This window comes from Hyperolius riggenbachi, chromosome 7 (assembly GCF_040937935.1).
Source record: "Hyperolius riggenbachi isolate aHypRig1 chromosome 7, aHypRig1.pri, whole genome shotgun sequence".
NCBI classification, from domain to species: domain Eukaryota; kingdom Metazoa; phylum Chordata; class Amphibia; order Anura; family Hyperoliidae; genus Hyperolius; species Hyperolius riggenbachi.
The window spans coordinates 119,018,535-119,039,673 of NC_090652.1; the positions used below are offsets into that span (position 1 = coordinate 119,018,535).

At 42.8% G+C, this 21,139-nt stretch overlaps 1 protein-coding gene across 2 annotated transcripts in view; it reads right to left on the reverse strand.

Moving 5' to 3' along the window:
- The window catches only part of TECPR1 (tectonin beta-propeller repeat containing 1), a 122,790-nt gene that overhangs the window by 90,833 nt on the left and 10,818 nt on the right, over window positions 1-21,139 (reverse strand). For both annotated transcript variants that reach the window (XM_068244572.1, XM_068244573.1), the window contains exons 4-9: window positions 16,466-16,588; window positions 14,467-14,592; window positions 11,658-11,832; window positions 10,768-10,868; window positions 6,868-6,969; window positions 6,629-6,774 (exon numbers count right to left, since the gene is read on the reverse strand). In XM_068244572.1, coding sequence (XP_068100673.1) covers window positions 6,629-6,774; window positions 6,868-6,969; window positions 10,768-10,868; window positions 11,658-11,832; window positions 14,467-14,592; window positions 16,466-16,588 — 773 coding nt within the window. The remainder of the gene's footprint in view (window positions 1-6,628; window positions 6,775-6,867; window positions 6,970-10,767; window positions 10,869-11,657; window positions 11,833-14,466; window positions 14,593-16,465; window positions 16,589-21,139) is intronic.

Consider the following 21,139-nt stretch of genomic DNA (forward strand, 5'->3'; position numbering starts at 1 on the left):
TGTCGCGAAAATCTTAAAATGTAAAATACATGTAAACATATACAAATAAGAAGTACGTTTCTTCCAGAGTAAAATGAGCCATAAATTACTTTCCTCCTATGTTGTTGTCACAGTAAGAGGTAGAAATCTCTGCACAGAGAATTTAAATGTGTGAATTAAACACCAAGTGAACACCTGACACAACTGGCTGAGCAAATTTGGCCTGATTGGCTATTCATGAGGCAATGCTCATGCAAATATGCATTTGCTTTCGCATGCCAACTAATGCAGGGTCCATTGAACCAATGCATTGGGAAGCCTCCCCCGAGGCGCTCCTGGATAGTGCTGTATAGCATGAACTAATTCCCGCAGGGCAAACCGCTTTGCGGCATTGGTTCAATGGACCCTGCAATAGTTGGCATGCGAAAGCAAATGCATATTGCATATTTGCATGAGCATTGCCTCATGAATAGCCAATCAGGCCAAATTTGCTCAGCCAGTTATGTCAGGTGTTCACTTGGTGTTTAATGCACACATTTAAATTCTCTGTGCAGCGATTTGTGAATGTCTTTCCCTTGGAGGCGGGTGGCGGATGGCTCATTCCAGGTAGTGTGAGCCCTGGAGTGGGCTGTCAGTGCCTGTCCTCCACCCCCTTGGAGTGCAGTGTGTGAGCCAGCCCTGAGCTCCAAAGCTCGGTGCGACCCATGCCTCATTCCTTTCCTTTTCAAATGTGTTGCACCCAAGCTATGCTCAGCAGCAGAACGCAATGGATGTTAAGGTAAGTGCTTGTTTTTAAATATTGGGAGGTGAAAGGTGCGGATGGCTCTCCCCGGCGCTGGCCACGCTTGGGGGGGCCGCCTGCGCCACCCAGCCTCCCCCCTCCGGGGTGCTGCTGTGGTTCCCAGGCAGTGAGAGCGCCTGGGACCCCGCGGTCCCCCGGTTGTATGGGGGCATTGGGAAGCCTCCCCGAGGCGCTCCTGGATAGTGCTGTATAGCATGAACTAATTCCCGCAGGGCAAACCGCTTTGCGGCATTGGTTCAATGGACCCTGCAATAGTTGGCATGCGAAAGCAAATGCATATTTGCATGAGCATTGCCTCATGAATAGCCAATCAGGCCAAATTTGCTCAGCCAGTTATGTCAGGTGTTCACTTGGTGTTTAATGCACACATTTAAATTCTCTGTGCAGCGAGAGGTAGAAATCTGACATTACCGACAGATTTTGGACTAGCTTATCTTTTCGTGGTGGAGGTTCTCAGGGTTTTCTTTATTTTTAAAAGCACTTAGTGAATGGCAGTTGCTCTGTCCAACTGCCAAAAAAAGTGTGCAGCGAGCAGGGTAGCTGGCCAGCATCTTTGTATGAATCTTTTTTTATTTGATACAGTGGTGGGAGCTGGGCAAGCCTGCCCGACTGTGTCTGTCACTATCTGACACGTGTCCAGACTCTCCCGAATAGCCGCCGGCCGGGGCTAACAGGATCGAGTGGCTCCCATCATCGCCAGCTTCCTGGGGACTGCAAGCTAGAGCCGATTGGCTTTGTGAGTACACAACATAACTCGGATACTGAGAGCTAAAAGCTTATGTGGACTATTACTCTCAAGAAACTTTTAGCCTTGTTACCATTTAATTGCCGCACAACGGAACACGGAGTTCCTAGGAACTTGTATCTTGACTAAGCCACTCTTAGGAGTAGGCTAATCAGCTGCTTAATATCTGCACAACATCACTTTAGAGACTACAATATAGTTCAATTATGCTAATTAGTGCTTTAATGTGATAACATCTTAGCTTTGGACTTCCAACATTTAGTATTTTTGGATACCATTTTTTACTTTTTGGCGATTATTTAAATGTTTCCTACTGCATTAGGGTGGTGGATGTGTTGTATGAGTATGAACGTGTCTATCATGCAGTGAAATTGATCCCTATTTTATGCATTATTATTATTATTGTATGCTGTCACTATTAAATATAATTTTTTACCTATTTTATCTATTATACAGTATCTATGTTTCTAGTATTTATTTTAGCTCCAGATATTGAGCTATTAGCGCTGTCTAGACTCCATATTTATACATTTTGCATGTAGAAGCTAAAGCGCTACTTCTAATCTAGACTCTGACATCTCATTGGTGTCCCACTGTCACTTTTGAGCCATAAATTACTTTTTTCCTATGTTGCTATCACTTACAGTAAGTAGTAGAAATCTGACATTACCGACAGGTTTTGGACTAGCTTATCTTCTCGTGGGGAGGTTCTCATTCTCAGGGTTTTATTTATTTTTAAAAGCAGTTAGTGAATGGCAGTTGCTCCGTCCAACTGCCAAAAAAGTGTGCAGCGAACAGGGAAGCTGGCCAGCATCTTTGTATGAATCTTTTTCAGGCAATGGCCTCAATTCACTAAGCTTATCTCCTGTCTTTAATAACGTTTCTAGAGTGGTCACCATGGTGATGAGGCATGTCGTATTCAGGAAACGTTTTACCTCAGGCAAACCTAAAGTTAACTCTTCTGTCTTTAAGTTAACTCTTCAATCCTTAAAATAACTCCAAAGTTAAAGACAGGCTGTTTATTAACTGTGTGTGAAAAGAACTACAGAGGAGGTAAATTAACTACAGAGGAGATAACTTAAGGAATGAAAAGATAACTCTCTTACTGTGTGGAGGTAAGTTTTCTCTTGCCTTATTATCTCCAGCATGATCTTAGTGAATTGAGGTCATTTTGTCTTTATAAAGAACTAGCTGATGTCCCAGCTTTGCCCAAGTATGTATCCTGTTGGTGTTGGCTCCGTCCACTATTTCTATCCCCATGGGCACTTTTCCACTAGCAGTCGCTAGCGTTCACGCTGAACGCTAGCGATTGCGATTCAGCAAATGTACAAAATTTTGCGGCGATTTCCCGACGTTTGCGATCGCAATTTTGCTATGCTATGCACTGCATAGAAAAATCGCGGCAAAAATCGTTCCGCGGCGCGATCGTGATTGAGTAAAAAACGAAACGCGGTAGTGAAAATTACCTACCGCGATTCCTATGTTAAAAAGCAAACTGTAGCGATTTTAAAGAGACTCCGTAACAAAAATTGCATCCTGTTTTTTATCATCCTACAAGTTCAAAAAGCTATTCTAATGTGTTCTGGCTTACTGCAGCCTTTTATACTATCACAGTCTCTGTAATAAATCAATGTATCTTTCCCCTGTCAGACTTGTCGGCCTGTGTCTGGAAGGCTGCCAAGTTCTTCAGTGTTGTGGTTCTGCTATGAACTCCCCCTTCCAGGCCCCTCTATGCACACTGCCTGTGTGTTATTTAGGATTAGAGCTGCTTCTCTCTTCTCTCTTATCTTTTACAAGCTGGATTAATCGTCCTCTGAGCTGGCTGGGCTTTCACATACTGAAGAATTACAGACAAGGGCAAAGCTGTTTGCAGGAAGAAACAAGCAGCCTGAAACTTCAGTGCATGAGAACAGGGGGAAAGAAAACACACAAATGATCTCTTGAGATTCAAAAGGAAGGGTGTATACAGCCTCCTTGTGTATGGATGTATTTTCTATGTGTGGACATACTGTACATCAACCTACTTCCTGTTTTGGTGGCCATTTTGTTTGTTGATAAACAAACTTTTTAAAACTGTTTTTAACCACTTTTAATGCGGCGAGGAGTGGCGAAATTGTGTCAGAGGGTAATAGGAGATGTCCCCTAACGCACTGGTATGTTTACTTTTGTGCGATTTTAACAATACAGATTCTCTTTAAAATCACTAGCAGTTTGCGGTTTTGCGATTAAGCTATCGCAAACGCTCTCCTGGAAAAGGGCCCTATCACACAATTACTCAATTCCTCAATGACCTAGTTAGTGAGCTTTGCGGTCTTTGGAATCAATAATTTGCATTGAAATGAAACAAATCTGATTGGCTGTTTGTGGCTCCACCCTTTTTTTTTAATTTGAACACCAGTCACCCAATGACCAATTGTACCAGGTTTGAGGCTTGTGCCATTCATAGCCGGCCTTTGACCTGAGCGACCCGAGCGGTCGCTCAGGGTGCCAGCTTCCAAGGGGGCACCCAGAGCTGGCTATCTAACAGAGTGAGGGCACCTACTCCTGACTACCTATACGGAGGGCACCAACACCTGGCTACCTATACTGGAGGCTCTGAAGCCTGGCTACCTATGGGGGGAGACCTACACCTGACTTCCTATACTGGGGGCACCCATGCTTGGCTACCTATATTGAGGGCACCTACACATGAGATCCTATACCTGGCTACCTACCTATACTGAGTCTGAGGGCGTTTTGTTCTTTTTTTTTTGAGGGGGGGGGGGGGGGGACTGTGGCTATAACGTGTGGTGAAAATTGTCGGTGCTCTGCTATCATTCCAAATTTTAGCCTTCATTTTTAAGTGTATTCAGGATGATGCACTCTTTCCATCCATTTTGTGGTTATTAGTATTTTTCTATTATACATATGTGATGTGGTCATGGAGATCTGAGCGTTTGGTGTGATGTGTCACGACTTCAAAAAGGTTGGGTACCACTGTTCTAGGAGGTAACTCAGGAGAAAAGGTGAATTGCGTATGGGCGGGCGTGTGTGTGTGTGTGTGCGTGCACATGCAAAGAGGATGAAGTAAAATGAGGGTAAAATTGGTCGGTGATTGGCCAATCATAATTGAAAGTGTGTATCAGGCTTAAGGTGGCCACACACCATACATTTTTTTTTTTTTTTTTTAAATATCTGTTCAATTTAGGAATTGCAATCAATTTTTCTGACTAATTGTAACATTTAAAAAAATCTGACCAATGTACCACACACATATGTTCAATTTTTCCTCAATTATGATAAAAATGATTGGAAACTGAGAAAATTGCTTGGGTTTATATATTACTAAATTGACAATCTACCATACACCATTCAATTTGTATAAAAATTGATCAGAAAAATCCACCTTTCCCGATGGACTTTTATCGATTAAAAACAGGAAATCCGATTAGATTTCTTGCTCGAATAAAAAAAATCTTTCAATTTTCAGGAAATCTGATCTTTTTTATCGAATTGCCCAAAAAAATTGGATCATTTTATTGTATGGTGTGTAGTCTAAATCTAGGATACATGCTCTGCTCTGTTTCTCACTGCTCGTTGTCTTTCTGTCCTTCCTCCATAGCAACAGATGCGTGGCTAGCCTGGAGGCTAGTGAGGCACCTGTACAACAGCAGCACTGCACTGAGTGATTTTCTGACCGATTTCCATAGAAACAAATTGATTGATTCTCATAGTTACATAGTTACATAGTTATTTTGGTTGAAAAAAGACATACGTCCATCGAGTTCAACCAGTACAAAGTACAACTCCAGCCCGTCCCCCACATACCCCTGTTGATCTAGAGGAAGGCGAAAAAACCCTTACAAGGCATGGTCCAATTAGCCCCAAATGGGAAAAATTCCTTCCTGACTCCAGATGGCAATCAGATAAAATCCCTGGATCAACATCATTAGGCATAACCTAGTAATTGTAGCCATGGATGTCTTTCAACGCAAGGAAAGCATCTAAGCCCCCTTTAAATGCAGGTATAGAGTTTGCCATAACGACTTCCTGTGGCAATGCATTCCACATCTTAACCACTCTTACTGTAAAGAACCCTTTCCTAAATAAATGGCTAAAACGTTTTTCCTCCATGCGCAGCTCATGTCCTCTAGTCCTTTGAAAAGGCCTAGGGACAAAAAGCTCATCCGCCAAGCTATTATATTGCCCTCTAATGTATTTATACATGTTAATTAGATCTCCTCTAAGGCGTCTTTTCTCTAGACTAAATAAACCCAGTTTATCTAACCTTTCTTGGTAAGCGAGACCTTCCATCCCACGTATCAATTTTGTAGCTCGTCTCTGCACCTGTTCTAAAACTGCAATATCTTTTTTGTAATGTGGTGCCCAGAACTGAATTCCATATTCCAGATGTGGCCTTACTAGAGAGTTAAACAGGGGCAATATTATGCTAGCATCTCGAGTTTTTATTTCCCTTTTAATGCATCCCAAAATTTTGTTCGCTTTAGCTGCAGATTAGACATGCGGGAAATAATCGATCTGGCAGGTAAATCTGCCGATAAATTGTATGGTGTGGATCCAGCATTAAACAGGCTGTTATCTCTAAATACACACAGGGTGTCTCTGCAATTTCCTTCTCTGCTATGGAAGAGTTTAGGTCTGTTTTAAGTTCACCTGATGAATAAACCCATTTGGCATGATCATTTTTCTAATTGAACTCAAGTAATTCTTATGTCTGCACGTGCCTCGTATAATGTACTGGGCTTTATTTACGTTCTGTAGAAAAGATTTAGGGTAGGAACTCACTAGGCAGAATAGCATATGTGTTTTCCACTATGTGCTATGGAAAACACATATGCAATTCTGCCTAGTGTGTTCCTACCTTTAACAAGAAGCAGCGTACAATTTTCATCAACAAAGAATTATTAATATCTCATTGACCATCCCTATCACCTACATAGGGGTCTGTGAAACAAAGCACATAACACTGCCACAGGTAACACTTTATAGACTACAGGAATTCACTTGCTTATTATTTGTTCTGTATTTAGAGTCACTGTAAGCTTCATTGTAAATATCACAGAGATTATGGACAGACACTACTTCACAAGATGAGCCATCACCTGAGAAGGCTGGAAACACTTCCGGAGTTTGACCTTTCGTTTTCCCGATGGACCACGATAGCTTTCCACATTTTACCACTGAGTTCACTTGGGGTGACGCCTTCCCGGAAGTAGACCGCTCTGTCTTCATAGCCGATTCCCCACACCTGAAGATGATATAGCAAAACTGCAGAGCCTGTATATGCTGAGCTAGTCTACTCCACACTAGCGTACTCTAGTCAGAATGTGTATAACTGTACCTGATCATTCAGTCCCACACTCAGCATTGCCATCTCTCCAACCATCTCAATCCAGCTGGTCCCACACGGGTTGTGTGAGTTTACACCTCTTCTGAACCACACCTGGATAGGAACAGAAACATATGCAGCACATCACTGATAGGAGCTTTCACAGCAGTATGCAGTGTTGTCCTCAGAAACTTTTTCTAACCGGGTGGCATGAAAAAGTAGCCGGGTGGGGTGCGATGGGGGAATGCAGGGCCGGCACAACTCTGCTTAAAGGTATAGGAGGAAGATGAGGAGGCGAGCCAATGACATCCTGGTGCTCCTCAAAATTAGCCGGGCAAGGCACCTGTCTAAAAGAGCCTGGGTAGAACACCGAGCATGCCTTCTATAAGAAGCGCAATACTATGACTAACTGCTGTTTGGATATTGTTGTAGACATTATAAACCACTACATTGTATTTTTAGATCCCTCTCTAGAGATGGGCCTTAATGGAGTGCTGATCAGCAATGCAAGATGCTTGCATTATACATTTGGTCATCATTTAAGATATCGGCATGTCACATGCATTATGTAGAAGAAGGGCTTTTTCTGAAGACTGCAGCATGTGCCCATTGTGCTTCCCACTGCTTCTGAAATGATCCCTCCCACCTCTCTTGTAAATTGTTCTCGCAAAGGTCATTACAGGCACTTCAGCAAAAAGTGAGAATGGGAGCCGAAGCGAATCAAGTTCCAGTTCAGTGAACATTTTATATCTTAAAACAGGGCTGTATCAATGACGTAAGTATGTGGCATTATTAAGTCGTAGCCTCCTTTTGAGGCTTTCTTTACCACACCTTATGGTGTGCAGCAAAAATCTTTATGACATTTCAGGTTGTTAAAGGAGTCATCAGGCTGCAATGGCTTCCCCCCGATCTACTTACCATTGGCTTCCTCCAGCTCCTGCCTGGTAACATGTCCCAGGACGCAGCTCCGCTGGCAGCCCACAGCCCGGTATCCCCGCCGGTACTCAGGCCGACCTCCGAGTCGGCCCCGTACTGCGCGAGCAGCGCTGTCAATCACGGCCATGTTGTTTGCGCTGTACTGCGCAGGCGCAGAACTACTGCACCTGCGCAGTACAGCGCGAACAACGTCAGATAAAGGATCGTACACATGTCCAACAAAGTGCACGACAACCCCTTGACACATATATTTCCTCACGTCTAAACCAACTAAACGACCAACTCATTTACATATTGCACACGCAAGCAGAACGACGGACTGCACAATATGGCGCATTTAAAACAAGTACAAGTTGTTCAAACAACTTGTGCACATGTGACCAACTGCGCAATATCAGTCCAACAGTCGTGTGAGTTGAAGTGCCTGTTGGATTGGGCAAACCACCTGTTATCAGTCGCTCATCTAGTCGTTTACCATGCATACAAACGCCCAACTGTCGTCTAACAGACCAAGTTTGGGCGATAGTTGGGTGGAATAGTTGTATGTGTGTACGAACCTTCAGTATTATAATGCTAACAAATCTGACAGCAGGCTCAGATTACATTTCTTTAAAACCATGGCAGACTCTGTTTTAACTACCGATTACCCATAAACTCTCACCTGGCTGGTGGCAAGCTTATCTACTACTTTCTGTTACATGTACATCAGGCATGTCAAACTCAAAGTGGACTGAAATTGTACACTGGGACCTAGTCTTCTCATAAAGTTCTCTAATGTCAAATGGCCACCATCCAACTTCTATACAGTTCTCTGGTATCTAATGGCCCTCCCTCCCTTATACAGCTCCCTGGTGTCTAGTGGCCCCACTGTACCCTATACAGTTCCCTAGTGTTTAGTGCTTTCCCCCTACCTCACCCATATGGCTTCCCTGGTGTTTTAGGGTTTCACCTCCAATATAGCTTCCCTGGTGGTCTAGAGTGGGCCAAACATAATACAAAGCGGGGAAACCACTTGAGGACCAAATTTAATGGCTCTGAGGGCCAGATTTGACCTGTGGCCCGGAGTTTGACATGTATGATGTACATAAAACGTAATAAACAAGCTAAAATAATGTCTTCTTGTTAATCCTTGTAAAGGGCTAACCTAATGTAAGTGAAATTTCCTTTTATATTTAACGTAGACAACTTGGAGGTGGTCTTGAAGTCCACCTCCATAGCAACGGATTGTTAAAGCAAATCTGGTGAGAAAGTGAGAAATTCACTTCAGATCTGATACATACTTAAAGGGAACCTAAACTGAGAGGGATATGGATGCTTCCTTTTAAACAATACCAGTTGCCTGGCAGTCCTGCTGAACTCTTTGGCTGCAATAGTGGCTCAATCATACACCTGAAACAAGCATGCAGCTAATCCAGTCTGACTTCAGTCAGAGCACCTGATCTGCATGCTTGTTTAGGGGCTGTGGCTAAAAGTATTAGAGACACAGGATCAGCAGGAGAGTCAGGCAACTGGTATTATCTTAAAAGGAAAAATCCATATCCTTCTCAGTTTAGGTTCCCTTTAAGTAGAGGGAAGGCTCTGGAAATTTAGAGCTTCCCCAGTCCTCGCCCCATTCCGAAGTTCCTGCTCCGTCCCGGTTTAAGTTACTCATCCTTCTAGTTCTTTAGCAATCCTCAGGCAGCCTCTAGAACTACTTGCGTCCCAGAGTAGTTCTGATGACGAGCACATTGGTACTGCGCATGCGTGAGCCCGGACTCGTACCTGCACAATACTGATGTGACCCTCTTCAGAACTACTTGGAAACAGAAGCCCCTAAGGCTGCCCAAGGAGTGCTAAAAAAAATAACTTCAACCAGGAATGAAGCAGGAATGATGGGACAGACCGAGGATCGGGAAAGCTCTATGGCAGAGCTCCCCAACCCTGTCCTCAAGGCCCACTAACACATTTTGCAGGAAACCACAAGCAATCACAGGTGGGGTAATTAGTGTTGCAGCAGAGCTGATTACCTCTGTGGAATTATACAAAACATGCAGTGTTGGTGGGCCTTGTGGACAGGGTTGGGGAACACTGCTCTATGGTGTCCAGAGCCTTCCTCTGCTTAGGTATGTATCAAACCTGAAGTAAGTTTCTCACTTCAGAGTCCTTTAAGGGTTTTTGTACTACAATTCTCTTTGTGCCTTAGATTGCTGAATCCTCAAGGATATTAGTTCTGTGAACTGGAATACATATGTTAAGAAGCATTAATCCATGTGATGCATAATCTCCCTCCATACCATTCAAAACCCGCACAGCAATAACATAAGTATCCCAAACATTATCCGTGTGACAATTTGAGTGATCCAGCTCATATCTGACAGCTGCAATGCATTAAAGTGGATCCAAGATAAGCCAAATACTTTTTTTTTGTTTTAATACCCTAATTCCATATAAACTAAACAAGCCTTGCCAACAGCTCCCCCAGTGCCTAGGCATTCTGAGTCCCATGTAGCAATTGCTCATGGGAGCTCAGTCTTGGGAGGAGGAGGTTTTTCCCGAAGGAGGAGGCATTACCAGCCAGAGATTTCAGAGGCAAGGGGGCAGAGAGGGGAGGAGATAGGAGTGGAGTTTTCACAAGCTGAGGGGTGGAGATGTAAAGCAGCTTGCCTGTGTGTAATGATGGGAAGCAAAATATAGCGGATCTCATTGTATCACAGGAAGAAATAATCATATACCGTTGTAGCTGTTTGCAGCTAGATTTGCCATGTAAACTATCTAACCTTTAGATAAAATATATGGACAAGTCCACTAAAAGGTAGAGCAGAGTTCCTCCTAGTGCAATACCTCCTGGTGTTGAGTGCTGTTGTGCTATCTGGGTCATTGTGTTGTAATATTCAGATTGCTAGATTAATCTCCTGCAGTGTCTATACAGGAATGTCAGGTGCATTTTTAAAAACGGTTTCCATCTCAAATGCATGATAGCGCCAGGTAGAATCTCACCTTGGGTTCTTTAGTCACAGCCCAGACTACATTCACACCAACTGAAACGTGCATAATCCTGTCTCCAGGTATTGGGGCTTCCACTATAGTCCAGGAAGTGCCTGCAAACACAGAAGACATCAGTAGAGACCATTTATTTTGTCTACTGTGGAAATTGCAATAGCAATGACTTCTCAGTCCGCCCTCCAGTGAATACAACAGGCACAGGCTGCTTCTAGATGGATGTATAATGTGATAGGTGAGAATTTAATCTTATACCACACAAAGGTCTAGGCCCTGTTTCCACTGTGTGCAGATTCCCAGCGTATCCCCATATGTGAGAGCATGCATGTTATTAAAGCGCGAATGGGAAATCAAACAATTGCGGTACTTTGCGTGGAGTCATCGGTGATCTTAAAGAGCCAATTCCCTGTGAAAGTCGTTATCACCACGCATCGTTAAGCATCATTTGCATGATCGCTCGCCTATGCCCATGTCGCAAGATCACAGAAACGACCGCTCACCGCTCGAAGAGGAGTGCGCCAAAATCCCTCCCAAGATGGGTGCAAACCTGGCGGCCAACTACAAGAAAAGTCTGACCTCCCTGATTGCCAACAAGGGTTTTGCCACCAAATACTAAGTCATCTTTTGATAGGGAATCAAATGCTAATTTCACTCATTACAATGCACATCAAGCTCTGACTTTGGGGCATTGGAATTCTGATGGTTCTTTTGTTGTTATTCTGTTTCATGAAGCTACAGTAACCTACCATTACAATGACAGACTGGTTATTTCTTGGTCAGCAGGCAAACAGTCAACACCGGCAGGAGATTAAATACTTCATTCCCTCACAGTATATCAGATCCAGTCTGTGAATTGGATTTTTTTTGTTTAAGGTTTTCAACATTACCTTTGGGATTATTCCTGCTGATGCCTTCCCTCACAATAGCTTGGCCTTCCCACAGAGCTGCCCACAGGAGGTCACAGGGGCCACAGCTGATCTGTATAACCTCACTGGGGGTTTCTATCTCCGACCAAGACGAGCCCTCAGGATTATCATGGCAAACATCCTCTCTGTACCAAACCTGAAGAGAAAGTATTGGTGCAAATAAGACACAACAGAGTTCTTTTAGAATTTCCCACTGTGGCCGATTAACCAAACTGTGGTAAGATTGCAGTGCAAAGGTAGTGCACAACAATTTTACTGCTACTAATACTAATTAACCCATTAGCACCAGGTATATTATCATAGTAATGCTGTGTGTTATCGCATTATGTCAACAGGTGATAAAATTGCTGTGTGCTGTCTAGGCACTGCAACCTTACCACAGTTTGGTGAATCAGGGTCCATATTTATAAAAATAGAAAACAATTTATTGATCAAGGAAAGGTGACTGTACGTGTGGCAAACTGACAGATTGGTCTATGCACCGCACAAACTTCTACAGGGAGTGCAGAATTATTAGGCAAATGAGTATTTTGACCACATCATCCTCTTTATGCATGTTGTCTTACTCCAAGCTGTATAGGCTCGAAAGCCTACTACCAATTAAGCATATTAGGTGATGTGCATCTCTGTAATGAGAAGGGGTGTGGTCTAATTACATCAATACCCTATATCAGGTGTACATAATTATTAGGCAACTTCCTTTCCTTTGGCAAAATGGGTCAAAAGAAGGACTTGACAGGCTCAGAAAAGTCAAAAATAGTGAGATATCTTGCAGAGGGCTGCAGCACTCTTAAAATTGCTTCTGAAGCGTGATCATCGAACAATCAAGCGTTTCATTCAAAATAGTCAACAGGGTCACAAGAAGCGTGTGGAAAAACCAAGGCGCAAAATAACTGCCCATGAACTGAGAAAAGTCAAGCGTGCAGCTGTCAAGATGCCACCAGTTTGGCCATATTTCAGAGCTGCAACATCACTGGAGTGCCCAAAAGCACAAGGTGTGCAATACTCAGAGACATGGCCAAGGTAAGAAAGGCTGAAAGACGACCACCACTGAACAAGACACACAAGCTGAAATGTCAAGACTGGGCCAAGAAATATCTCAAGACTGATTTTTTAAAGGTTTTATGGACTGATGAAATGAGAGTGAGTCTTGATGGGCCAGATGGATGGGCCCGTGGCTGGATTGGTAAAGGGCAGAGAGCTCCAGTCCGACTCAGACGCCAGCAAGGTGGAGGAGGAGTACTGGTTTGGGCTGGTATCATCAAAGATGAGCTTGTGGGGCCTTTTTGGGTTGAGGATGGAGTCAAGCTCAACTCCCAGTCCTACTGCCAGTTTCTGGAAGACACCTTCTTCAAGCAGTGGTACAGGAAGAAGTCTGCATCCTTCAAGAAAAACATGATTTTAATGCAGGACAATGCTCCATCACACGCGTCCAAGTACTCCACAGCGTGGCAGGCAAGAAAGGGTATAAAAGAAGAAAAACTAATGACATGGCCTCCTTGTTCACCAGATCTGAACCCCATTGAGAACCTGTGGTCCATCATAAAATGTGAGATTTACAAGGAGGGAAAACAGTACACCTCTCTGAGCAGTGTCTGGGAGGCTGTGGTTGCTGCTGGATGAAATGTTGATGGTGAACAGATCAAAACACTGACAGAATCCATGGATGGCAGGCTTTTGAGTGTCCTTGCAAAGAAAGGTGGCTATATTGGTCACTGATTTGTTTTTGTTTTGTTTTTGAATGTCAGAAATGTATATTTGTGAATGCTGAGATGTTATATTGGTTTCACTGGTAAAAATAAATAATTGAAATGGCTATATTTGTTTTTTGTTAAGTTGCCTAATAATTATGCACAGTAATAGTCACATGCACACACAGATATCCCCCTAAAATAGCTAAAACTAAAAACAAACTAAAAACTACTTTCAAAAATATTCAGCTTTGATATTAATGAGTTTTTTGGGTTCATTGAGAACATGGTTGTTGTTCAATAATAAAATTATTCCTCAAAAATACAACTTGCCTAATAATTCTGCACTCCCTGTAGTTCTAGGGCCTTTTTCCACTATGTGCAGATTCCCAGCGTTTCCCCCGTATGCGAGTGCATGCGTGTAATTAAGGCACCAGAAAATTTGGGCGCAGGGCAAAACCAAAAAATGTCTTGCCCCGCTCCTGCAAAAGTCCCGACGGTGTTAATTACTATTATCCCTCCAGGCCTCCATGGACTCAGGAGTAAGATATAATTTGCCCGTCAGCTATTGCTGGCGTCCAAATGATGCTGTTTTTATGGTAAATTGGGCTCAGTCTTTTTACGGCACCCATATTACTGTCTGAGAGATGCTCACATTACGGCTATGGCTGGGCATGGTGCGCCCAAATTTCCTGTGCTGTTTTTGCCTGTCTCAGGGAAACGCTGCCTATCTCTTTAATGGTTTGCCAATTAAATTCAGGAGCACTATAAGTGCCTGTGTACAGAGAGTTTTGAGGTCAGGTGCCTTTCAGGCTAAAGAAAAATGTTCATGTACACCTGGAATAAGTGAAAAATTGCACCTGACCTGCATATCAAGTGCATGTTTATGTTGTTAACCTGCAGTCAACACAGATTGAAAATAATTTGAAAATGACAGTTTGAGTACAAAACCAAAAATATGTCTAAGAGGTAATACTAACTTAATACTTACATAAGTATTAAGGTTTACATAATGAAAGTGGCAGTAAGAGGAGCACATACAGTACCAGATTTTCCACCAGTGGAAGCAGAGCTCTTACCTTTCCCTGTAAAGAAACAGTCCAGACAGATAAGCGTCCAACAGGCTCATCTGTGATCTCCCATCCTCCCACTGATATGTCATTAAACGGGTCAGGTAGCTGGCAGCTGTCCATGTGGGATGGAATCTAAAACACATTAGAACCTCAGATGTTGGCCGTCATCAGAATATGAACTAGTACACATGGGTAGGTTTGAGTATGAAATTGGTGGATTCAGTGCAGACACTGTAATATAGTGCTCTCCCATCAATCAGCTAACTCTAAACAATACTGACTGGCTGAAGTATTGAGGGCATAATCTTCTCATATGGGAGCTCTGGTGTACAAAGCAAGCACCTTGCTAATAAATCCTGGCAATGACCACTGGGTGCCAGCATAGACTATGTTATTATAGCTGTGTGCCAGTGACCAAACTAACAACTCCAAGAAAATGCTTCTAATACACCTCGCATTTCCCACATAACAAAAACTGACCACAAAGCAATCATATGTGCCATACAAAAGCCGGTGGCAACTAAGCCAGGACTGATATCAGGACACTACCTTAGTAGGGGGCCCCAGATATTGGCAGGAGCTCCACCGTAGCATTAAAACTGTAAACCAGAGTTATTGGTTTACCCTTCAAAGTGCATACAGTAAGAAAACTAAAATGGACCTTATTATAAATAAGTAGTGATCAAGAGATCTGCCCACTGCTGCGCCCATCTTTCATAGTACACTCCAAGGTCAGGACCACACAGGGCGGTAGTCTGCCACAGAGACAAATGTAGACGTTAATGGGGTTGACAGCGGCACAACAGTGGAGACCGGGAGGACATTGAGGGAGCGGACAGACTACAGGGGCTGGAAGAAGCCCCAGGTAAGAAAAATCCTTTTGTTCCATTCATATCAGGTACACCATTCACATCAGGTACACAAAGTTCTACTTGTGCACTAATTAGTGCAAATAGGACAATTAATAAGTGTGCAATAAGTGTGCATTGTGCTGAAATGTACGTGTCCGTTTTAACTCCTCAATGGATGGCAACAAGTAGTTACAGTATACCAGTATATATATCCTTCTCAACCCCACCGATCCAGCCCTGGAACCCTCTGAACATATTCCACTAGACAACAAGGTAAAGTTAAGAAGACTCAGCCCAGGGCTGGGACCAACTAGAAGTGCTTTTGATGCGCTTGCCAATAACCGGTGATCGTCAAAACGCTATTCCAGAGGACCTCTATTGGGGTGGTCCCACTGTCAGCATTGCAATCATAGTGAGTTGCAGGCTTTTGGGAGCTATCCCGGAGCGATTACAGCAGTGGCTACAGTAGCCAAAAGCGATTGCTCCGGGAAAAGCAGCACCGTAAAGCTCCCAGCTCTTGCTGTTCACTAGTGACGGGTTTCGCAGGTAGAGGCAGGTAATCTTTAATAAATCCAAAATGTTATTGGTGCAGCTGTACACATATTACACAACTGCTGCTGTGCCAGCTTCAACATGTCAGTAACTCTACTAAGTTCTGAGATGACCTAAGCAAGGTTTTCTAACTTTTGCCACCTAAAATCAGACAATTTTTAATATATTGAGTTCAAGACTGTGGACTCACTAGTATTTTCCTGTATTATCCAACTACAGTAAATCAACTCTAGTTTTCCATTGTGTCTGCATTTACACCTACCCCTCCCTATACTATGCTTGAAGAGACTGGAGGAAACTCAGCACTACTGAAAAAAAAAAAGTGTTAAAAACATTGCCATTTTATAAGGCATTAAAAACTATGATTCCAGTGACCCTACAATAAAGTGGGGTGATTTCTTTATTTCATTTTAATTCTGCTGGCCACAAACAGGCAGATGCCAGCCAAGAACTTTTACAGGTTATTTTCTGGACATAATGCTTATAAATGGTAATTATTTTATCAGATTTATTCCCGTTCATAAAACATCTAAAGAACAGCCAGATAATGTTACAATATTTCTACTTCCAAACTGCACACTTTTCAAATGATAAAACGGTACCTTTGCCCAGCTGTTCCTAGACTTGTATCTTCTGTATCGGATCCACCTCCGACGGCGTACGCAGGAATTCCATTTCTTGTCTTTTGTGTATGTTGCTGGGAAATCTATAGCATACGTCCAGCCCTAGATCAGATACAGTTTGATCTTGGGTTAGAAAAAATGGTATTTGACACAACACTTAAAGTGGATTTGAGATGAAAAACTAACTATAAGAAGTAAATTGTCTATATACCTTATCTAAAGTTTAGATAGTTTACACAGCAAATCTAGCTGCAAAAAGCTTCAACATTAGATGATTATTTCTTCCTGTAATACAAGGAAAGCAGCCATATTCTGCTTGTCATCATTACACACAAGCAAGCTGCAACTGCATCTCCACCCCTCAGCCTGTGAAAGCTCCACTCCCCTCTCCTCCTCCCCTCTGAAATTCTTGGCTGGAAATGCCTCCTCCCCTCCTTCAAGAAAACCCTCCACCTCCCCTACACTGAGCTCCTATAAGCCCCTGCTACATGGGTCTCAGAGTAGCTAGGCGCTGGGGGAGCTGTGGGCGGAGGCCTGTTTAGTTTGTAGGAAATTAGGGTATTAAAACAAAAAATAAAAGTATTTGGCTTGAGGAATGCCCTATAAACTATATGTAAGACACAATTTTGCAATGAGTAAACGTTTATCTCAGATCAACATTAAAGTAAACCTGCAGTGAGAATAAACTTATGAGGTGATTAATTTTATGTATTTTACAAAAGGTAAATATGTTACACAACAGAGTCTCATATGTTTATGTACTGCACAGGTGCAGAACGCTCCTGGCCACTGAAGCACAATGGGGAAGTGCGTACAGCCATGCTGTGCAGGTGCAACTGAACAAATGTACTGGGGAGACGGTAAGAGAGCCTACGTCCTGAAGGGGGCTGGAGAAAGCCCCAGGTAAATATAAATGCTTTTAGTGTGTTGTGTTCCTCTCAGGTTTCCTTTAAGCGCTTCATTTTTACACTTAAAGAGACTCTGTAACAAATGTTTCAGCCTTAGTTCTTCTATGCTATAAGTTCCTATGCCTGTTCTAATGTGCTCTGTCTTACTGCAGCCTTTCATAATTGCACTGTCTCTGTAATAAATCTTATCTCCTTTCCTCTGCCATGTCTGTCGGGCTAAGGCTTGAATGTGTGGAATGTGCAGGGCTGCTTGTGATTGGATAGAAGTGATACACACCCTCTGCAGGCCCTCTGCACACTCTGTATGACTCACACACTCTGTTTATGTGAGCCTATCACAAGCTGGTTAGTTTGTTTGTAAACACTGCCTAAAACTGTTAATTACAAGCCAGGATTGCAGCAGAGAGTGGCAGAAACAGCACTTTTTAGTATAGGAATATTAGAGTACAGATTCTCTTTAACCTCCTTCGCGGTAACCGCTCGGGACAAAAATCCGCAGCTCAGAGCAGTAATCACGAGTTGGATCCATCGGAGGTGTGAATTATGCAGGGCTGGCGCAGATCTATCAAGCGGTATGGTGTTTAGGGTGTGAAAGCTTGTGGAAAAATTGCGCCGCTTTTGGAAAAAAATTTTGGGAAAAATTAGGCTTGCTGAGCTGAAAAACTAACAGAAGTAATGACCCTTTGAACGATCCTGCACTAATACCTTATTGAAGCCTTTCCTTCCTCAGAGAACACTCATTTGGCTTATATTTACTTTTCAGGAAACCAGACTGAATACAACAAGCTGTTGGAGAAGCTTATTTGCATAGATAACTACAGTACTTTTTTTTAACACTTGCCGTGCTGGAAAACAGAAAGGGACAAAAAACATTTGAAAGGCATCACATAAAGTGTTTTGAATAGATTTAAACAGCAGGGAGTTCCCAGCAAAGCTAAACTGTCACATCCACAGTTATCCACTGCCTTCAGCTGCCATGTGTTAATCCCAGACTGTACAATCAATTGAATTAATATTGAACTGTAGAGAAATATAAACATGCACCAGCTTATACAAGCTCATACAGCACCCAATGTTTAAAGTACGGTAAGTTTGAATGCGCTGATCATAAAGTTGGCCACACACACAGGGCTTGATTCACAAAAGAGTGCTAACTGTTAGCATGGCCGTTTTCACGTGAAACTTCGCGATCGCACGCAATGCGAAAATTCGTGCGAAAACGGCCGTGCTAACAGTTAGCACTCTTTTGTGAATCAAGCCCACACACACACACCCACTACAATCACATAATACATTACGACAAACTATAGTCTTCCCATGGATTTCTGCTATATGGGTGCTGTCATCTTGTGAGGTCAGAACTATGCACAGCATGGAGAGACATGGGTGATTGAGAAAATGGATTGTAAAGGGTTAACCCTCCGCATTCCAAAATACATGCACTAAGCAACTACGCTGTAACAGACAGTGGTTAAAAAAAACAAAACCCATAGAACTTTGCCTTCTACTAATTATTACAGGTTTACTAACCATTACAGGTTTTCCAACTTCAAACAGGTCCCCACTGTCACATGGAGCCTAGGTGGGACGCGGACAAGCTGTGCATCTGCAAAGTAGTAGTGATTCAGGAAGGATTGGCAGGCATCCCTAGGATTCCTGAATCACTAGTACTTTGCAGATGGACAGCTTGATGCTGCTGTGCTCTCCCTGCCTGCATTACACTCCAGCGGACAAGTGCAATCCCTGGATCTCAATCTTTTACATAATGCTGTTTTGCAAAGATTGACATATTGGGTGCAATTATAATTGCCCTAGTATTGAGCTGAAAGGACGTTAAAAATGTGTGGTACATACTTGGATGCTGAGATATATATATATATATATGTTTTATAAACCACTAGCTGGTGGCCCGGCATTGCCCGGGTATGTATTTGGCCGGTGTTGGCTCTGCCCACTTTTCCTAACCCTAACACACAATTACTCAATTAATTAATGACGAAGTTTTTGCGGTCTTTGGCATCAATAATTTGCATTGAAATAAAATAAATCTGATTGTCTGTGGCTCCACCCCTTTTCTGAATTTGAACCCCAATCACCCAATGGCCAACTGTACCAGGTACAGGTGATTAACAGAGCAAGAGGCTTGTGCCATTAACAGTGCAAGAATGGCAGCAAATAAATATTCCCCTTGAAAACCAATAGGTAAATTTTGATTGGCTTTTGTAGGCTTCACCCACTTTTCTCAATATTAATCCCAGTCACCCACTGACCAACTGTGCAAAGTTTGAGGACCCTGCCATTAACAGTGTAAGAATGGCTGCAGTTTACATTTCCCAATGAAATGTGTATTTTTCTCAGCCCACTGATGTCCCGACATTGCTCGGGTATGTATTTGGCTGGTGTTGGCTCCACCCACTTTTTCTAACCCTAACACACAATTACTCAATGACCAAGTTTGTGAGCTTTGTGGTCTTTGACATGAATAATTTGCATTGAAATGAAACAAATCTGATTGGCTGTTTGTGGCTCCACCCCTTTTTCTGAATTAGAACCCCGGTCACCCAATGACAAACTGTACCAGGTTTAAGGCTTGTGCCATTAACAGTGCAAGAGCGGCAGCAATTACATATTCCCCTTGAAAATAAATAGGTGAATTTTGATTGGCTTTTGTAGGCTCCACCCACTTTTCTGAATATAAATCCCAGTCACCCATTGACTAATTGTGCAAAGTTTGAGAACCCTACCATTAACAGTGTAAGAATGGCTGCTGTTTTTCTAGTAAAATTTGTATTTGTCTCCACCCACTTATGACCCTGCGTTGCCCGATTATGTATTTGGCTGGTGTTGGCTGTGGCCACTTTCCTAACCCTAACACACAATTATTTAATTTCTCAATTACCAAGTTTGTGAGTTTTGTGGTGTTTGGCATCAATAATGTGCATTGGAGTGAAACAAATCTGATTGGCTGTTTGTGGCTCCACCCCCCTTTCTAAATTTGAGCCCCAGCCACCCAATGACCAACTGAACCAGGTTTGAGGGTTGTGCCGTTAACAGTGCAAGAATGGCAGCAATGTAAATATTCCCCTTGAAAATCAATAGGTGAATTTTGATTGGCTTTTATAGGCTGAGGCTCTTTCTCTAAATGTGCAGCAATAGGAAAATCAGTCTGAGGCAAATACTTCCTTGCCTGTTTCTAAAACTCCAATGCAGGGATGTGAAACTACTGCTTATGGTATGTTCAAACCATTGATGGACTGTGGAGAAAACATTTTCGTGTGAACAAAAGGAAATGCTTTTACTCGAAATTTAAAAAAGGAAGTAACTCCAGTCATCGGCTGAGGTACAGTCAGCTGAGTAAAATATTTTAGAGGATTATCAGTTACAGACAACCAGAATTACCATGAAATAGCCTTGCTAAACCCTCCACGGGTTTTAATTGTCTTCATTATTTTTAGCCATTACAGTTTAAAGTGGACCTGGACTCTTGCACAGGACAGAGAAGCTAATCTCTCTAAATACATACAGGGTGCACAAGAGAAATGCACCCTGTATGTATTTAGAGAGATTAGCTTGTCTATTTCCCCCTCATCTGTGGCTAATTACAAGTTGTAATTTGACCCCTCAGCTGCGTCAGCTGACTGCTGTGGCAGAGAGGCTAATTTGCAAGTACAGGATGTTAACAATATGTCTGCTTCCATGAAAGCAGGAAGTAGAAACACAGCAGATTTATTGCAGGATTTGTATC